Here is a 16,910-nt window from a genome sequence, read left to right on the forward strand (position 1 = left end):
ATACACGCAAATATCAGACACAAACATGGAGGAAAGCCCTACGCAAAAAGAACTATTCCCACGCATAAGACGCTGCCGGCCAGAAAGCCCTACGATGCCACAACCGTGCGGCTCCGATGCTCTGGACGAGCCCAGAAGACAGTCAAACGCCACCGCCCGTGATGGAAAGGGGCTGGCAAAGTCGAGAATATTGATGCAGAAGAGGCCAGCAAGAAAGACCTGAGTTCATGACAACGCAGGGAAGAAAACCCTGAAAGAACGCCAGAAACACACGGAAGAAGAATGGCCGACAAGATCTCAAAGATGGCCGCAAAGATGACCGGCTACGATGCAAAGCCAGTGCGACAGACCGCCGCTTTTACCTGACTGCACAGAAAGAGACACGATCCTTTGGCACAAAGCTGATGAGTCAGGCCAAGCAAAAGACAACGGATGCCTACCGCGTTAGTACTGCGCAGCGTGGACCGTGCTCCTTGAGCACAAAGGAGCAGAGCAGCGTCAAGACCCGAGCAAAAGATAGCACAGCTACAACACACGCCACATAGACTACGCAACAACACAGACAGGCTGGAGCTGCCCTGCCTAGCACACCCTCACCTTCGGCCATGCACGCCCACTGTCTCTGCCTCACAGCACTCATCCGGAAGAGCCCATACTACACTATGTCAGCGCAAGCACAGCCGAGACACGCCAACACCCGTGACCCCTCAACTTAGCTTCTGCAGTGCTCAAGGTCACCATCCATCCTCAACAGGCATCCTCAATGGCAGCCGCATCCTCTCTGATCTTCCTCCGGTCACCTCGTTTGCCATCATCGCCTGCCAAACCGGAGCGCGAGCGGTCACCCCCGGGCCGGTCGGCTCCGGTCTTGTCCGCAAGAGCACCCTCCGTCAAAGCCCCACGGGCGCTCCGCTCGCCTGCGCCGTGCCAATTCTAAACTCCAATATTGAGGCTGGAGGGACACCCACGGCACCTGGAAAACCAAAACAAAGTTTCTATGCTGCCAGGCAGCACTGACCGGCCCTAGAACAACTAAAACACCATTCTGATTGCCCATTCTACCTCACCTGAAATCCTCAACCATTCCTGGAAAAGGCCCACACGCTACCTGAAAAAGTAAAGCATACAGCCCCAGAAGCCAGGGTAGGGGTCAGAAGCAGAGCCACAAAAGAGCACGTGGCAGTGGGTTCAGGGGCACGGACGGAACAGAGGAGTCGGCAGGCAAGACTGCCGATGGTTCCTCGTGGTCCAGAGAAGTCCAGCAGTTTCTTCCCTCTCAGCGCCGAGGCTTGGGCAGGAAAAGAGATGAGCTCGTTAGTTGTGTGCAGGATAGTTTCTGAGCCTTTGGGGCACATGCGCTTACAGTTGGGTTTGGTGTCCAATGATGTGACTTCTTTTCTCATCGTACTGCACTTGCAGGGTGGGAGGATGCTTCCTTCCCTCTTCAGATAAAGTTGGGACTCTTCTGCAAGTCTACATACCACAAAAAACCCACACAGTTTCTCCCTGAACAGGGGTGACAATATTTCTGAGGAGCAGCAAAAAATATCCAGCAAGCGAGCCAGAAACCAGACTAGCTGATGAGAGCGATACCTCACGCACATCCCAATTACTGGAAATGCTACAAAAACAAACAAACAAAAACACACACACACACCCCTCTAAGGTGTAAATGTAGGAGGAAATGTTTTCCCAGGACCTCTGCTGTCTCCTCTTGTCTGCAGTCCAGGAGAGGGACAAACAATTCCTCAAGTGTGATCCTCTTGAAAGAGTCCAGTGATGAAGCCGCATCCCTTCCACGGTAAACACAGAAACACCAGAAAACAATACTGACAGGTAACAGAAGATACAACTGGAGACTCAGAAGCCCTCTTCCAACCCTGAACACCCCACACCGAGATACTGACCCAAGAAAAAAACTGTCTACCATAAGCAGCTTTCTGGCATGCTCACAGCTCCAGCTTGAGCCATCCCCTTGCTCTTACCTCAAGGAATGACCTTTGCTTCTCCAAATGCAGCAGTAAATCTTCCTGGGTAGCTTTACTTCCTCAAATTCTGTTATTCGCCAAGACAATTCCAGACCACTGTTCCCATAGGAGAACAAAAGCAGAATGAACTCCCTGGCCCGAGACCCTGGCTTTATGTAACCCTAATCCCACCCACTGACCCACCCACAAGCCCTTGGGAGGGGAGGGGCAAACCAATGGCACCCATAAATACACAGGGCTAGGCAGAAGCAAGGCTTTTTCTTCTGCTCGGTATCTAGAATGGAGAGCACAGAAAGGATAAACAGGCCTCTTTGATGAAACGGACCATCTACTTGGTTACTGAGACTTCATGTACTGTATCCATAATATCAGGAGGTATGTTCTCTTTTTACCCTAACTACACTAGCCTTTACATTAAAAACTAGAAATCAGTTCTGCTTATGCTTAGGAAGAAAGCTACAACATTCCACATAACCTATAAAGGGCACACTATACCACAGTCCTCTAATTGCTTCAGGCCTGCAGATAGTACAGCTGTTCTAACAGGGCAGCACTTCCTGTAGGGTAAAGCAAGATATCAAAATAAACTCCTGGAACAAGCATGCTTCTGTAATGTGAGTACTTCCAAAGAGAGATGTTCCCTGTATAGTACCTAGAGTAATTAGAAAAAAGCGGGCGGTGGGTGGAATGGGTAGATCTTCAGGGGAACACAAGCTCTGTTTCTCTAGATGAATGAGACACACAAGGAGACAAGAGGGGTGCTAAGAGGACTGGAGAACCAACACAGGGCTCTAGGGCACAAAAAAGGCTTCCAGAAGGGATTCTGAAGGCACTAGAGGGGTCCTACAAGGTCTAAAGGGCCAAAACAGAGCTTAGGAACAAAAGAAAGGCTGAAAGAATAGTCCAGAGTAAAATAAAGGGCTTCCTCAGGGCTCTACAGGACAGAGATCTGTGCAGAACAACAAAGCTCTAAAGAGGAATCCATAACAGATTAAACATCTCTTATGGAGACTAGAGAGCAACTAAAAGAAGCCAGAAGAAGACAACCAAGGCCTCCCAAGGGGCCCAGAGGAAAACAGGGGTGCCCAGGCAACTGAACGATGAAAAGAGCACTCTAGGGCATAAAAAAAGGCCTCGGGAACAATTCTGAGAACGCTACAGAAGTCCTAAAGGAGCTAGAAACCAAAAGACAACTCTTGGGAACAAGAAAGGCCAAAAGAGTAGTCTGGAACACCCTGGAGGGGTCCTAGGGGGACTAGATGGCCAAAAAAGTAAAAACTGGGGAGCAAGGAAGACATGCGGAGGTGGTCTGAGGGGACAAGAGAGGTTCTGCAGGGTGTGGAGGGCCGGAAGACAGCTCTGGGGCACAACCAAGGTCTCCGGAGGGGTTCTGGGGGAACAAGAGGGGTCCTAAGGGGTCTAGAGGGCCAAGATAGAGCTCTGGGGCAGAAGGAAGCTGAAAGAGTAGTCCAGAATGCACTAGTGGGGTGCTAAGCGCTCTACGTGGAGAAAACATCACTCTGGAGAAGAAGGAAGAAACCTGGAAGGCTTCTGAGGAGACTAGAGGGTTCTGAAGGGGGCTGGGGGGGGGAGGGGGGCAACAGCAGACAACTCTGGGGCACAAGCACCCCACGAGGGGTTCTGAGCAGACCAGAGGGCTCCTAAGGAGACTACATGGCCAAGACATAAAAACAGGGCAACAAGATAGATCTCCGGAGCTGCTCTGAGGGGACAGGAGAGGTCCTATGGGAAGTGGATGGCCAAAAGAGGGCTCCGGGGCACAACAAAGATGTGGGGAAGGGTTCTGAGCAGACTAGATGGGTCCTAAGGGGACTCGAGGGCCAGAAGACAGCTTTGGGGCATGACAAAGGCCTTTGGAAGGGGTTCTGAGCGGACTAGAGTGGCACTAAGGGCTCTAGAGGGCCAAATGAGGTCTGCAGGGGAACTAAAAGGCCAAAGCAGGGGTCAAAGCAGAACAGAAGGCTGCTTAAAGGGGCTAGAAGGCCAACAGAGGGCTACCGGGCATGAAGAAGGGCTCCAGAGGAATTCTGAAGGGACTGGAGAGGTACTAAGGGATCTAGAGTGCCAAGATACAGCTCTGGGAAGCAAGGAAGGCCAAAAGTGTAGTCCAGAACACACTAGAGTACTCCTAATGGGACTAGATGAACAAAAAATGAAAACTGGGTAACAAGAAAGACTGAAGAGATGAGAACAAGAAGAGAACAAGAAAGAGGTGCTCTGAGGGGACAGGAGAGGTCCTATGGGAAGTGGATGGCCAAAAGAGGGCTCCGGGGCACAGCAAAGGCCTCCAGAGGAGTTCTGAGGGGACTAGACAGGTCCTAAGGGGACTCGAGGGTCAGAAGACAGCTTTGGGGCATGACAAAGGCCTTTGGAAGGGTTCCGAGGGGACTAGAGTGGTGCTAAGGGGTCTAGAGGGCCAAGAGAGGTCTGTGGGTGGAAACTAAAAGGCCAAAGGAGGGGGTCAAAGCAGAACGGAGGGCTGCTAAAGGGACTGGATGGCCGACAGAGGGCTCCAGCACATGAAGAAGGGCTCCACAGGGAGCCTTGTAATCTTGCAGGATCTAGAGAGAAACAAAGACTTCTGAAGGGACAGGAGAACAAATGCAGTGCCTTGGAGCACACCTAAAGGCAAATGGATAGGTCCTGAGGGAACTAGGAAGCAAATGTGTGAGTCCTGGAGAGACGAGGGGGAAAACTGAAGATTCTGGGGCATTAACTCACCCACCATAATCTTCCTGCTTGGACCCTGCCTCTTACCTCTGAGAAGTTGGCCTTTGCTTTCATTCCACAGGCAGCTGTCAGCTGTTGCGTAGTCTTGGCAGACAAGTTGGGGACCGCTGCCCAGGCAGTCGTGACCCGCAACACCACATGCTCAGAACAGTTCTCAGGAAGTCATGCAGATTCATAACCTGAAGAGCAAAAGCAAATATCTCTTAAGAACAGTTTTTATTTCACCATAGGAGCAATTTTTCCCTCACTTCTCCACTGTGCTGCCTCTAACAACACACCTTCCTCATCACCATTTTCCATTGTTACTTCCACTCTTCTCAGTTGCCCCTGTTGCATCTCAGTTACATCTTAGTCCTCTAAAGCAGCTGTTTCTTATCCGCATCTACTTTCATTTCCTGTCACCGATTCCCCTTCCTGTTTGTCCTATAGCAGGCAGCCGAGACACCCTGGCCTAGTGCTTAGCCGCACGCCCCTTTTCATCTGGCCAGCAGCTGAGACAGAGCAGAGGGCAGCAAGAAGGGTGGATCTGAACATAGTAGACCTGGGCACCGAGCAACACAGAAGCAGCAGCAAGGCATCAAAGAGATCGCGCCTTTGTAAAGAAAATATTTATAGTTCCAGGTCCTTAGAGGCAACTGGAGATTCTCTGTATCCGTGCCCAGGCCTCCTGCAGGCTCTTTCCACACAGTTAAAGGTACCTGAATGCAATGACCTTGGGAGGCAGTGACACTGTGTCCCTGGGGCTGCTGTGGGGTGCCTGTGGCTGTTCCAGGGTCTCTCAGTCTGTTCTAGGCTCCTTGGACAGAAACAGTGCTGATCGGGAAAAAACTCCTTAACACCAATGTAGCATTAAGAAGCAGGCATTTTCTTTATTACGGTGACGGGTGCACGGGGGATAGCTCCACCTAACGTGCACACCGTGTGTCGCATCATCTAAAGTTTATATTGCTCTATCATATACATATGCATTAAATTTCCAGGAATGATTATACATATTCATTCTATTTCTTAGAACTAATTACTACATTTACATAATCATTATGCATGCGGTCTGAGTCTCTGGGGGTCTTCTGTGGGGGTCTCTGGTGGTCTCTGGTGGTCCCTAGTGGTGTCAGAAGAGGTGTCACTCAGCGTCTTGCCATGAACTTTGCTCTACTTTTCCGTACATGGTCTCAACTTGGTGTGCTTCCTTGTTTGAGAAAAGCTGTCTCAGTCCTAATCTTGGTTCTAACTGGCTTCTACTGGTTTATCTGTACTTTCTCAGGATGTATGGGTCGCAGCTGCACCTGTGTCCTTGGGTATGTTTGTCTGAGGCTCCTGTTGAGACTCCTTCTCGTCCGAGCTGGTAGTAACAGTTCCCCCATTCCCCCCCCACCCCCTTTGAGACTCTTTCTTGTCTGGGGCCTTTTGGTAACAACAGCAGAGATGGAAAACACTTCCTGCCCTGTACGAGGGAAAAACAGGGAAATTCCACTGTCCCCGATGACCTATGGGGACTCTCGCGTGAGCCGCACATGTCCAGTAAGGACCAGACACAGCGGGCCACTGATGCAGGGCGGAGAAGGCACAGGCACCTGGAACTACAGCTCCTGGCCTGCCACAGAGCACAACGCGAATGACTGCTGGGAATCCCACTGACAGAGAACTGCACCTCCTGCCACCTCGAGAGGCGCAACATGGTCTCCCAGTATGGGAAGTTCCCAGGATAGAAAGACTACACCTCCCGGCATGCCCTGCAGAGTAAAATGGCCACCAGGAAAACCAATGCCAAAAGACTATAACTCCCAGCATGCGGTGCAGGCTAAAATGGCCTCCCGGAAGCCCAGTGCCGGAAGACTACTGCTCCCGGCATGCAGCGCAAAGCAACATGGCCTCCCGGAAGCCCAGTGCCGGAAGACTACTGCTCCCGGCATGCCGGGAGGGGTGCAGCGCTCCGTGAGGTTTGACCCTCTGGCGATTCCGTTCCGTCCCGCCCCTATTCCTCCCCTTCGCCCGCCCTCGGGACCCGGATACCGCCGCAAAGCCGGGAGCGCGGCCCCGCGATCCCCAACATCATCCCCGGACTCCCACGCCGCCGCGACCGGCCCCAGGTCAGCTCCGACACCGCCCCTGTCCCCCCCCCCGATCCTCCCCAGGGATTCCCTTGGGATCCCTCCTCCCCCTCCCCGACACGCTCCCGATCTGACCCAGGACCACCCCCCCCCCCGCCCCCGCGCTACTCCGACCGCGCAATAAACCCCACCACAGCCTCGGCGCTCCCCCTTCCTCCCCCCGGCCCCGCACCACCACAGCCCCGGCGCTCCCCTTCCCTCCTTACTCTCCATGGCCCCGGTGCATCGCTCTTCCCCACCACGTCCTCGGCCGGCCCCCACTGCCCCGGTGCACCGCCATCCTCGGGCCGGGTGCGGTTTCTCCCGGCCCGGTGCGCCCTGGTTGTGCCGCCTTGCCCGGGACGCTCCCGTCCGCCGGGACACCCGGCACGTGGGGGACCCGCAGCCCCGAGCGCGGACACCCTCACCCTCCTCACCTCCTCTGTGGTGCAGCCACCGCGCTGGTCCCAGCGGGCGGTACTCGGCAGCAGATCCATTGTCCCAGACCAGCCCCAGCACAGGCTTCCCCCAACTGCAGTCCCAACCCCGGTGTGTGCCCGCTGTTGCCATCAGCCCCACCTGGGGCTCATCCCAGCCAGCCCCACCTGGGGCTCATCCCAGCCCTAGGGCCCACAGCTGCAGCCCATCAGGAACTGGGGAGGGGGGAATGGCCATCAGCCCCATCACAGACAGCTTGGGCTGCTAGGGCAGCAGAGGCACCCCCACTCCTGAGAGCAAGTTGCTGAAAGCTGAAGGGAGACCCCTGGGGTGTACAGAGAGGAAAAGGGAGTATTGAGGGGACAAGAGAACAAATCCAGAGCTGTGGGTGCAACGAGTGTGGGAGCAAACAGAGTGACTCTGGGGGCACCAAAAGGCAAAGGGAGGGTCCTGGGGCATGCCAAGAAGCACCCAGAAAACTCTAGGACAGGGGAGAAAGCTAGACGGAGAACTATGTGGCATGCTGCAAAACAAACACAGGGCCCTGGGGCACACCAAAAGGCACACGGGGGGCTTGAGTGTTATGGAAAATCAGGCCTGCCGGCCTCCATAACAGGGTCCGACCCTAGGTTCCTGCTGAGGCAGAAGTTCGAAGTCAGATTGGAGAGAAATAAAATTTAATGATACACGTGTGGTAATTACAGCTCGAGCTGGGTGCCTCCAAAGAGGGACCCCGAACAAAGAAATCCCTGGGCAATTATACCCTTACAATCTAAATTCCCCACCCCTTAAGCGAGAGTTTGGACCAATAGTAATAGTTGGGTCTGGGGTCTTCCCCTTCTTCACTGGGCCCCTCCATTGTCTCTAGGCAGGCTGCTGCTTATCTTCAAGGTTGGCTACTCCTGCTGTCAGTGTAGCTTCTTTATCTCTCCAGCTTGAACCTGCTCTGGGGCCCCCCTTTTACTTATCTAAGTAAAAGTTCACAGCGAGTTCACAGCCTGAGGCCTAAGGCTTCAGCAAATTTAGCTACTAATGCTAAGCAAGTTATGCTAAGCAATTAATTCTAGACAGCTTCAGTTCAATACTCTCTAACATTGAGGGCAACCCAAAATGTGAATTGAGGGGTCCTGAGGGCATCAGAGGGCAAACACAAGGCTCTGGGACAAAACGAAATACAAATGAAGGGCCTTGGTGCACACCAAAGGAGCCATAAAGCACATCACAGGGCTCGAAGTGGTTGATGGGACGGTGCTTGCAGGCTCCCCCCATCCCCACGGAAACAATCCCCCAGCTCCAGGCACACAGGCCCCATCCCCAGACACACGAGGGACATTGTGAAGTGCTGAAAGCAAATCCGGAAGCAGTCTGGGGACCTCACGCAGCCCTGGAGGGGCCCTGGCTGCCCCCAGGATGATGGGAAACGCCACCGACACCGCCCCAAGGTCCAGGCAGTGCAAGGGAAATTCCCCACAGCCCTGCAAACAGCACTGGGTTCCCTGGGAACCACAGGGACGCCAAAGTACGAAGGATTTGGGGACCAGCTCCCAGCACCGCACACAATGTGTAACCTCCTCCCCTGGGCATCATCTTCAGGCAAAGCGACGGCAGGAACCGCAGACATGAGTGCAAAGAATAAAGCAACTGTTTATTGTTTTACTGCACAGAAACAACACCTGGGCGCGAGTCTGCCATGCTTCCCCTTACCCTGTGACACCCGGAGGGTCATGACCGCACCAGCGTTCATCCATCCATCGGGGAAGGGTCGGCTCCTGCTGCTGCCCTTGACGTGGCAAGTGTCTGAGTAGCCGACAGCCTACCCCCTCTGCTTTTTCCTTCAGGGATAGGATCCAGCTCTGAGAGTTGAAAGGAAAATGCCTGATCTTGCCTGCCCGCGCTTCTGCACTACCCCAGACTAGAGCCCTGCAGGATGCTTTCACAGCGCTCAGCTCACCCGTCACATCGCCAGTCTCGGTGTGATGGGCCTGCGCCGCATGAAACCCAGACCTCAGGTCAGCGCACAGAGCTGAACGCTGGGTACAGGGGAAGGTTACAAACCCCAAAGGAGGGTTCGCAGCCTGCTGCTTAGGCTTCAGGGCTTACAGTTTATTATCTAAGGATTTAGCCCTTTTCATTTATCAGTAAGCCCTGAACCCTAAGTGACAAACTGCAAATCTTGGAATGCAAATGGTTGCCAAGGCTTTAAAATTTATGGATGAGGTTGGATTTTAAATTCTGCGCCCTGATCGCTAAATGAGCAAACTGTAACCTCTGACTGATAAAGACTGAGCCCCACAAAATAAAGTAGTAAACCACAACCCCTGATTGAGAGACCTTCAACAAACTAAACAATAAACCTTAAGTGAAAAACTTCAAACCCTCAGCTTTAAGCAAGAAACACCAAAGCACCCATGAGCATGAGAACAGTACAGAGAAGCCATGGGGTTTTGCCCACAGCTTAAGAAGTTTCCCCTTCATTTAGAAGGGCAGCGGAACAGGAAGACACGCACCAGAATCATGTTACAGTTGCTGTTCATAGGCTTGGTTTTAGCCACCATTCAAATGCGAGCATGTGCAAGAATCACGCCACAGGATTGCACTAAGGTGTGCTTCCACTGAACCTACCTGAAACACCGCAAGCACTAATTCATCTCTGTTACAGACCATTAATATTTTTGGTTCTCTCAGCTCCATGGGCAAACAGCCGCAGCCAATGACACCAGTAACCACCTAGGGCAAAACCACCTTCCACCTCCCAGCCCTGTTCACATACAGTGCAGCCCCAGGACTTAGCTGTGTCCACGCTGCAAGTCAGAGCTCATCCTCCATGGCCAGCCGCAGATCTCCGCAGAGCTCCCAGCTGTGACAACGCTCCTTCAACGCAGAGGCCCGAATGAGACCGTGGAGACCCACGCAAGTACGTACGAGCCTGTACAAAGCCCATACAAGGCCTGTATGAGCTTGTAGAGGTCTGTATGAACTCGTACGAGCCCGTGAAGGCCCGCAGGAGCCCGTACAAGCCTGTACAAGGCCTGTACAAGCCCGTAGAGGCCTGTACGAGTCTGTATGAGCCCGTGCAGCCTGCATGAGCCCGTGTGAGCCAGTACAAACCTGTACGAAGTCTGTACGAGACTGCAGAGCCCCCTATGAGCCCATATGAGCCCTTGAAGGCCCACACAAGCCCGTAGAGGCCCATACGAGCCCGTGGAGACCCGTACGAGCCCGTAGAGATCCACACAAGCCCATGGAGACCCGCATGAGCCTTTATGAGCCCGTATGAGGCCCATACAAGATCATGCAAGCCCATGGAGGCCCGCACAAGGCTAAACAAGCCTGTACGAGCCCATATGAAGCCTGTATAAGCCTGCAGATTCCTGTACGAGCCTGCACAAGCTGTGGGGACCCATGTGAGTTTGTACGAGGCCCGTATGAGTCCATAGAGGACCATACAAACCCACATGAGCCCGTGGAGGCCTGCATGAGCTTGCAGGAGCCCATACGAGCCTGTAGAGGTCTGTACGAGCCTGTAGAGTCCCATACAAGCCCGTACAAGCCTCTACAGGATCCTACTGGCCTTGTACAGGCCTCGTACGGGCCTTTACAGGTTCGTACGGGCCTCACACGGGCTTGTGCGGGCCTCCACAGCCTCATACAGGCTCGTATGGGCTCATGCAGACCTCCATGGGCTCGTACGGGCTCGTACGGGCTCGTACAGGCTCGTGCGGTCCTCCACAACCTCGCAGGAGCTCACACAGGCCTCTACAGGCTTATACAGGCCTCGTACAGACTTGTGCAGGCCTCCATGGGCTCGCATGGGCCTCCTATGGGCTTGTATGGGCTCATGCGGGCCTCCATGGGCTTGCACAGGCTCACACAGGCCTTGTACCAGATCATACAAGCTCATGCAGGCCTCCACAGGCTCACAAGGGCTTGCACAGGCCTCTACAGGCTCGCACGGGCCTTGTACTGGATTGTACAAGCTCATGCAGGCCTCCACAGGCTTGCATGGGCTCACAGGGGCCTCTACAGGCTTGCACGGGCCTCGTACTGGATCATACAAGCTCATGCAGGCCTCCACAGGCTCGCAAGGGCTTGTGTGGGCCTCTATGGGCTTGTACGGGCTCGTACGGGCTCATGCGGGCCTCCACAGGCTCGCACAGGCTCGCACAGGCCTCTACAGGGTCACATGGGCCTCGCACGGGCTCGTAGGGGCACATGCAGGCCTCCATGGGCTCGCATGGGCTCATACGGCCTCGCGTGGGCCTTGCACGGGCCTCTGTGGGCTCACCTGAGCCTTGTATGGGCTTGCACGGTCTCATACGGGCTCGTACTGGCTCGTACAGGTCTCCACGGGCTCCCACGGGCCTCGTACGGGCTTGTGCGGGCATCCACAGGCTCGCACGGGCCTCCTACAGGCTCGTGCGGGCCTCCACAGGCTTGCACGGGCTTGCATGGGCCTCATACGAGCCTCCATGGGCTCACAGGGGTTCTTACGGGCTCACATGGACCTCTACGAGCTTGCACAGGCCTCGTACCAACTTGTACGGGCTCGTACAGGCCTCCTAAGGCATCGTACGGGTTCGTGCAGACCTCCATGGGCTCGCACAGGCTCCCATGGGCCTTGTATGGGCTTGTACAGGCCTCCACAGGCTCGCAGGGGCTTGCACGGACATCTACGGGCTCACATGGGCCTCATACAGGCTCATATGGGTTCGAGCGGACTTCCACAGGCTCACACAGGCTTGTGCAGGGTCATGCAGACCTCCACGAACTCACACAGGCTTGCACAGGCCTCGTACAGGCTCGCATGGGCTCGTGTGGGCCTCCACAGCCTCACACAGGCTTGCACGGGCCTCTATGGGCTTGTACGGGCCTCCACAGGCTCACACAAACCTCTATGGGCTTGCACAGGCCTCTATGGGCTTGTGCAGGCCTCACACAGGCCTCTACGGGCTCGCACAGGCCTCCACGGGCTCACACAGGCCTCATATGGGCTCGCGTGGGCCTGCAGGGGCTCTTACGGGCTCGCTCAGGCCTCTACGGGCTTGCACAGTCCTTGTAGGAGCTTGTGCAGGCCTCCACAGGCTCACAGGGGCTTGCACGGGCCTCATACCGGCTCGTATGGGTTCTCAAGGACCTCCATGGGCACACACAGGCTCACACGGGCCTCGTACGGGATCATACGGGCTCGCCCAGGCCTCTACAGGCTTGTATGGGCCTCGTACGGGCTTGTACGGGCTTGTATGGGCCTCCACAAGCTTGCACGGGCTCACACGGGCCTCTACGGGCTCCTACAGGCCTCTACAGGCTCGCCCGGGCCTTGTACTGGCTCGTATGGGCTCATACAGGCCTCCACGGGCTCGTACAGGCCTTGTACAAGCTCGTACGGGCTGGTGAGGGTCTCCACAGGCTTGCATGGGCCTCCACGGGCTCAAACAAGCCTTGTATGGGTTCATATGGGCTCGCACAGGCCTTGTACGGGCTCGTGCGGGGTTGTATGGGCCTCCATGGGCTCACACGCACTTGCACGGGCGTCTACGGGCTCACACGGGCCTTGTACGGGCTCCTACGGCCTCATACGGGCCTCTACAGGTTCGCATGGGCCTCGTATGGGCTCGCACAGGCTCATACGGGCTTGCGCAGGCCTCCACGGGTTCGCACGGGCTCACACGGGCCTCTACAGGCTCACACGGGCCTCGTACGGGCTCACACTTTCTCATACAGGTCTCCACAGGCTTGCACCAGCTTCCACGGGCTCCCACAGGCCTCGTACGGGCTCGCACGGGCCTCTACAGGCTCATATGGGCTTGTGCGGGCATCCATGGGCTCGCACAGGCCTCCTATGGGCTTGTATGGGCTCGTACAGGCCTCCACAGGCTCACACAGGCTCACATGGGCCTCCGATGGGCTTGTACGGGCTCGTACAGGCCTCCATGGGCTCACGCGGGCTCGCACAGGCCTCGTACGGGCTCGCACGGGCCTCCATGGGCTCACACAGGCCTTGCACAGGCTTGTGCAGGCCTCTACAGGCTCACACAGGCCTCCTAAGGCCTCGTACGGGCTTGTGCGGGCCTCCACGGGCTCGCACGGGCCTCCTATGGGCTTGTACGGGCCTCGTACATGTTCGCGCGGGCCTCCGCAGGCGTGCACGGGCCTCTGTGGTCTTGCATGGGCCTCATACAGGCTCGTATGGGTCTCCATGGGCTCGTACCAGCCTCCATGGGCTCCCACAGGCCTCGTATGGGCTCGTACGGGCTCGCACAGGCCTCTACAGGCTCGTACGGGCTCGCACGGGCCTCTACAGGGTCGCATGGGCCTTGTACGGGCTCGTACGGGTTCATGCGGGCCTCCACGGGCTTGTACAGGCCTCTACGGGCTCGCATGGGCCTCCTATGGGCTCATAAAGGTTCATGTGGGCCTCCACGGGCTTGCACGAGCTCTCACGGACCTCTACGGGGTCACACAGCCCTCGTACGGGCTCGTATGGGCTCGTGCAGGCCTTTACGGGCTCGTTTGTGCTCGTGCATACTGTACGGACTCTTATGGGCCTCTACAGTGTGGGATGGGCTCGCATGGGTTTGTGGGGGCCTCTACAGGCTTTTACGGGCCTGTTAAGACTTCTACAGGCTCATATCGTCTTGTTCTGGCCTCTACAGGCTCTTACAGGCCTCTTCTTAAAGGCTCGTACGGGCCTCTTTGGGCTCCTGTGGGCCTCTACAGGCTCTCATGCCAGCTCGAGCCCATACGAGCCCGTCCCAGTATTACATTATATTGATTAAAATAGGCTATACTTGGGATTCTCGCATTAAAGTATAATCACAGGTGTTGGGTAACTGTACGGTCTGATGAACTAGGTAAATGATAAACGAATCTTGGCAACAGTAACTGAAGAAACCGTAAATGGGAAACAATCATGTAACTTAGCAATTCTGTTGATTATGTTAAGTAACCGAATACTATAGCAACTCTGTTGATTGTATTAAAATAGTGTTATATAACCAAACACTATTAATCAAATATCTAACTTAGCAACTATGTTGATTGTATGGAAATGATGTTATATAACCAAACACTATAAATATGTAACCAAGGTAAACGGGGGTTGGGATTCTCAGCTTTGGACATGAGTCCCTGAGACCCCGGGCCCTGAATAAAGCACCGCATATAACTGCTTTCGTAGTTATGTGTTTCTTTACGGGCAACACCAGCACGCGCTTAGGTTGGGCTCTACGGGCTCGTACGGCGTTGTCACTGGCTCTAGCAGCTCGTCCCCCCCGTCCGCTGTCAGAATCCGCAAAAAGCCCCAATTTGGAGGTTTCTCTTTCCAAAACGGGTCCCGCCGACAGCCCTACTCCGCCGCGGGCGCCATGGCGATCCGCGCCGGCGTGTCGCCCGCCACTTCCGCCCGGCCTCGGCCGGATGTCGAGATGCCTCTTTCCGCCTCGGTAGCCGCAGGGATGACGGCGGCACTTCCGGTCCCTCGGCTCTGATTGGGCGATGCGGGCCGGGCCGGGGGCGGGATTTCCCGCAGGGCCGCTTCCTGTTTCCGGTAGGGGGTGGCGGGTGGTGGTCGGCGGGGTCCCGGGGGGCGCCGCTGCCAAATAGTGAGAACCGGAGTCTCGTCTTGGGGCGGGCTGGGGCTGACGGATAGTGATCCCGCCCGGTTCCCTGACTTGGCGGGGTGCTCGCGTGCCCCGGTGGGGTGGTGCTCGGGCGCCTGGGTCCCTTTACAGGAGGAAGGGCAACCCTTGGCTCGCTTTCCGCGGGGCCCGGACGCCTGGGTCCCTTTGGCGGGGGGGAGGAGCGGCCCTTGGGTCCCTAGCGGGGGAGGAGGGGGCGGACGTCTGGGTCCTCAGGCCGCCCCCCCCGGCCCAGGCCGCCATGAGCCTGCAGTGGACCGCGGTGGCGACCTTCCTCTACGCCGAGGTCTTCCTCGTCCTGCTGCTCTGCGTCCCCTTCGTCTCAGCCGCCAGGTGGGGGCTGGGGGCTTCCCGGATGCCGGGGCCCCTTTTGCAGGGCGGGGGGGGGGTGATGAGGGGCAGCTCTGACACCCCCCCCGCATGCACACTTTGATGTCTCTTGTCACGGCAGATGGCAGAAGATCTTCAAGTCGCGCCTGGTGGGCCTGGCTGTGGCCTATGGCAACACCGTCTTCATCGTCCTCATCGTCATCCTGGTGCTGCTGCTGCTGGGTGAGCGCCTGGGGCGAGGGGCAGTTAACGAGGACGGGGGGCTCATTACGTGGGGCTGGGCAGGGGCCCTCCCAGCGTAGGGCTCTTTGCTGGGAGCGCCCCGCTGAACACCGCCCACCCAGACGCCCTGCGGGAGACCCGCAAGTACGATGTGGCCGAGCGGGTGTCGCTGCAGAGCAGCCCCGGCGCCCTCGAGCACTTCCACATGAAGCTCTTCCGGGCCCAGCGCAACCTCTACCTGGCCGGCTTTGCCCTGCTGCTCTCCTTGTGAGTCCCTGCGGGGCGATGGAGGGGGGACGCAGGGAGGGGGCCCAGGCGTCTGGCTGACTGTTCCCCCACCCCCACCCCGCAGCCTGCTGCGCCGCCTGGTGACGCTCATCTCCCAGCAGGCTGTGCTGGGCGCCTCCACTGAGGCTTTCCGCAAGCAGGCGGAAGGCGCCAGCCAGGCTGCCCGCCGCTACATGGAGGACAATGATGCCCTGCGCAAGGTACCAGCAATGTTGGGAGCCTGGGGGGGGGGAGAGGGGAGGAGATGTTCTCCAGACACCTGGGCCCCTTCAGTGGCCCCTCACATGCCTCTGTGTCCCCCCCCCCATCCCACAGCAGCTGCAGGAGGCAGGGGGTGATGGCCGGGCCCTGGTGGCCCCCCATGATGAGAATGAGAGCCTCAAGGCCAAGGTGGAGAAGTTGAAGGAGGAGCTGGCAGCCAGCAAACGCAGTAAGAGGGGCCAGGGGAAGCTGGGGGGGGGGGCTGGGGAGCCCCGGGGGGAGCTGGGGGCATCCCAGGGGGTAGCTGGGGGGGCTCTGGGGTGTCCCTGACACCTCCCCCCCCCCGGCAGCACTGGAGAAGGCGGAGAACGAGGTTCAGGCCATGCGGCGCCAGGCTGAGGGGCTCACGCGGGAGTACGACCGCCTGCTAGACCAGCACGCCCGCCTGCAGGTACTGGGGGGACACTGGGAGCATTGGGTGGGCACCGGGGGCTGCCCCTAAACTGCCTCCCTCTCCCTGCAGGCAGCCCACGATGGCCCCAGGGACAAGAAGGAGGAGTGAGGGACCCAGCCCCGCCCCCTGCCACCAGGGGGGCAGGGTCTACAGCAAGCCATGACCCCTGCTGCTGGAGAGTTGGGGCAGCCAGCCATGCCCCCAGGCAAAGCCACGCCCACCAGGACCAGGCCCCACCCCTCTGCTGCAGGACCTCCTGGCTGGGGGGGGGCATGTTTTGGAGGGGCCCGAGCCCCATTTTGGGGGCCCGAGCCCCATTTTTTGGGGGGGTCTGGCTGTCTGCACTATAGGGGAGGGGACCCCCTCCCCCTGCTTCCGCTTCAATAAAACATGGGATCAAATTCTGGCTCCTGGATGCCTGGCCCCCCCCCCCCCCCCCCCCCCCCAGCGCTGCCCAGTCTGGGTGTCCCCGCTCCGCCCCCCCTGCAGGGACCCAGGCATCTGAGGGGGC

General features: G+C 57.1%; 1 protein-coding gene and 1 long non-coding RNA gene across 4 annotated transcripts; both read left to right on the top strand.

Moving 5' to 3' along the window:
* Nucleotides 1–6,726: 6,726 nt before the first annotated feature.
* LOC136995244 (uncharacterized) lies at nt 6,727–14,436 on the top strand. The gene is made up of 2 exons (XR_010886789.1): nt 6,727–6,829; nt 8,932–14,436. It is a non-coding gene; the product is annotated as an uncharacterized lncRNA (long non-coding RNA).
* A 288-nt stretch (nt 14,437–14,724) lies between these two features.
* Nucleotides 14,725–16,800, top strand: BCAP31 (B cell receptor associated protein 31). 3 transcript variants are annotated; one of them, XM_067315064.1, is made up of 8 exons: nt 14,725–14,813; nt 15,140–15,237; nt 15,356–15,456; nt 15,579–15,723; nt 15,846–15,944; nt 16,060–16,174; nt 16,296–16,396; nt 16,469–16,800. In XM_067315064.1, the coding sequence occupies exons 1-8, from the start codon at nt 14,762–14,764 to the stop codon at nt 16,505–16,507; spliced, it is 750 nt and encodes a 249-aa protein (XP_067171165.1). In that variant the 5' UTR covers nt 14,725–14,761; the 3' UTR covers nt 16,508–16,800. The 3 variants fall into 3 exon arrangements, with proteins under 3 accessions (XP_067171165.1, XP_067171166.1, XP_067171168.1); XM_067315065.1 differs by having other exon boundaries at nt 14,780–14,813; nt 15,809–15,944; XM_067315067.1 differs by lacking the exon at nt 14,725–14,813 and adding an exon at nt 14,832–14,868 and having other exon boundaries at nt 15,809–15,944.
* The last annotated feature ends 110 nt before the right edge of the window (nt 16,801–16,910 follow it).

Source organism: Apteryx mantelli, chromosome 41 (genome assembly GCF_036417845.1).
Source record: "Apteryx mantelli isolate bAptMan1 chromosome 41, bAptMan1.hap1, whole genome shotgun sequence".
NCBI lineage: Eukaryota > Metazoa > Chordata > Aves > Apterygiformes > Apterygidae > Apteryx > Apteryx mantelli.

Coding starts and splice junctions, on each gene's coding strand:
- BCAP31 (XM_067315064.1), top strand. CDS start 14,762: ATGCGGGCCGGGCCGGGGGCGGGATTTCCCGCAGGGCCGCTTCCTGTT. Junction 14,814..15,139: donor AGGGCCGCTTCCTGTTTCCG/GTAGGGGGTGGC, acceptor CCCCCGGCCCAG/GCCGCCATGAGCCTGCAGTG. Junction 15,945..16,059: donor ACAATGATGCCCTGCGCAAG/GTACCAGCAATG, acceptor CCCATCCCACAG/CAGCTGCAGGAGGCAGGGGG.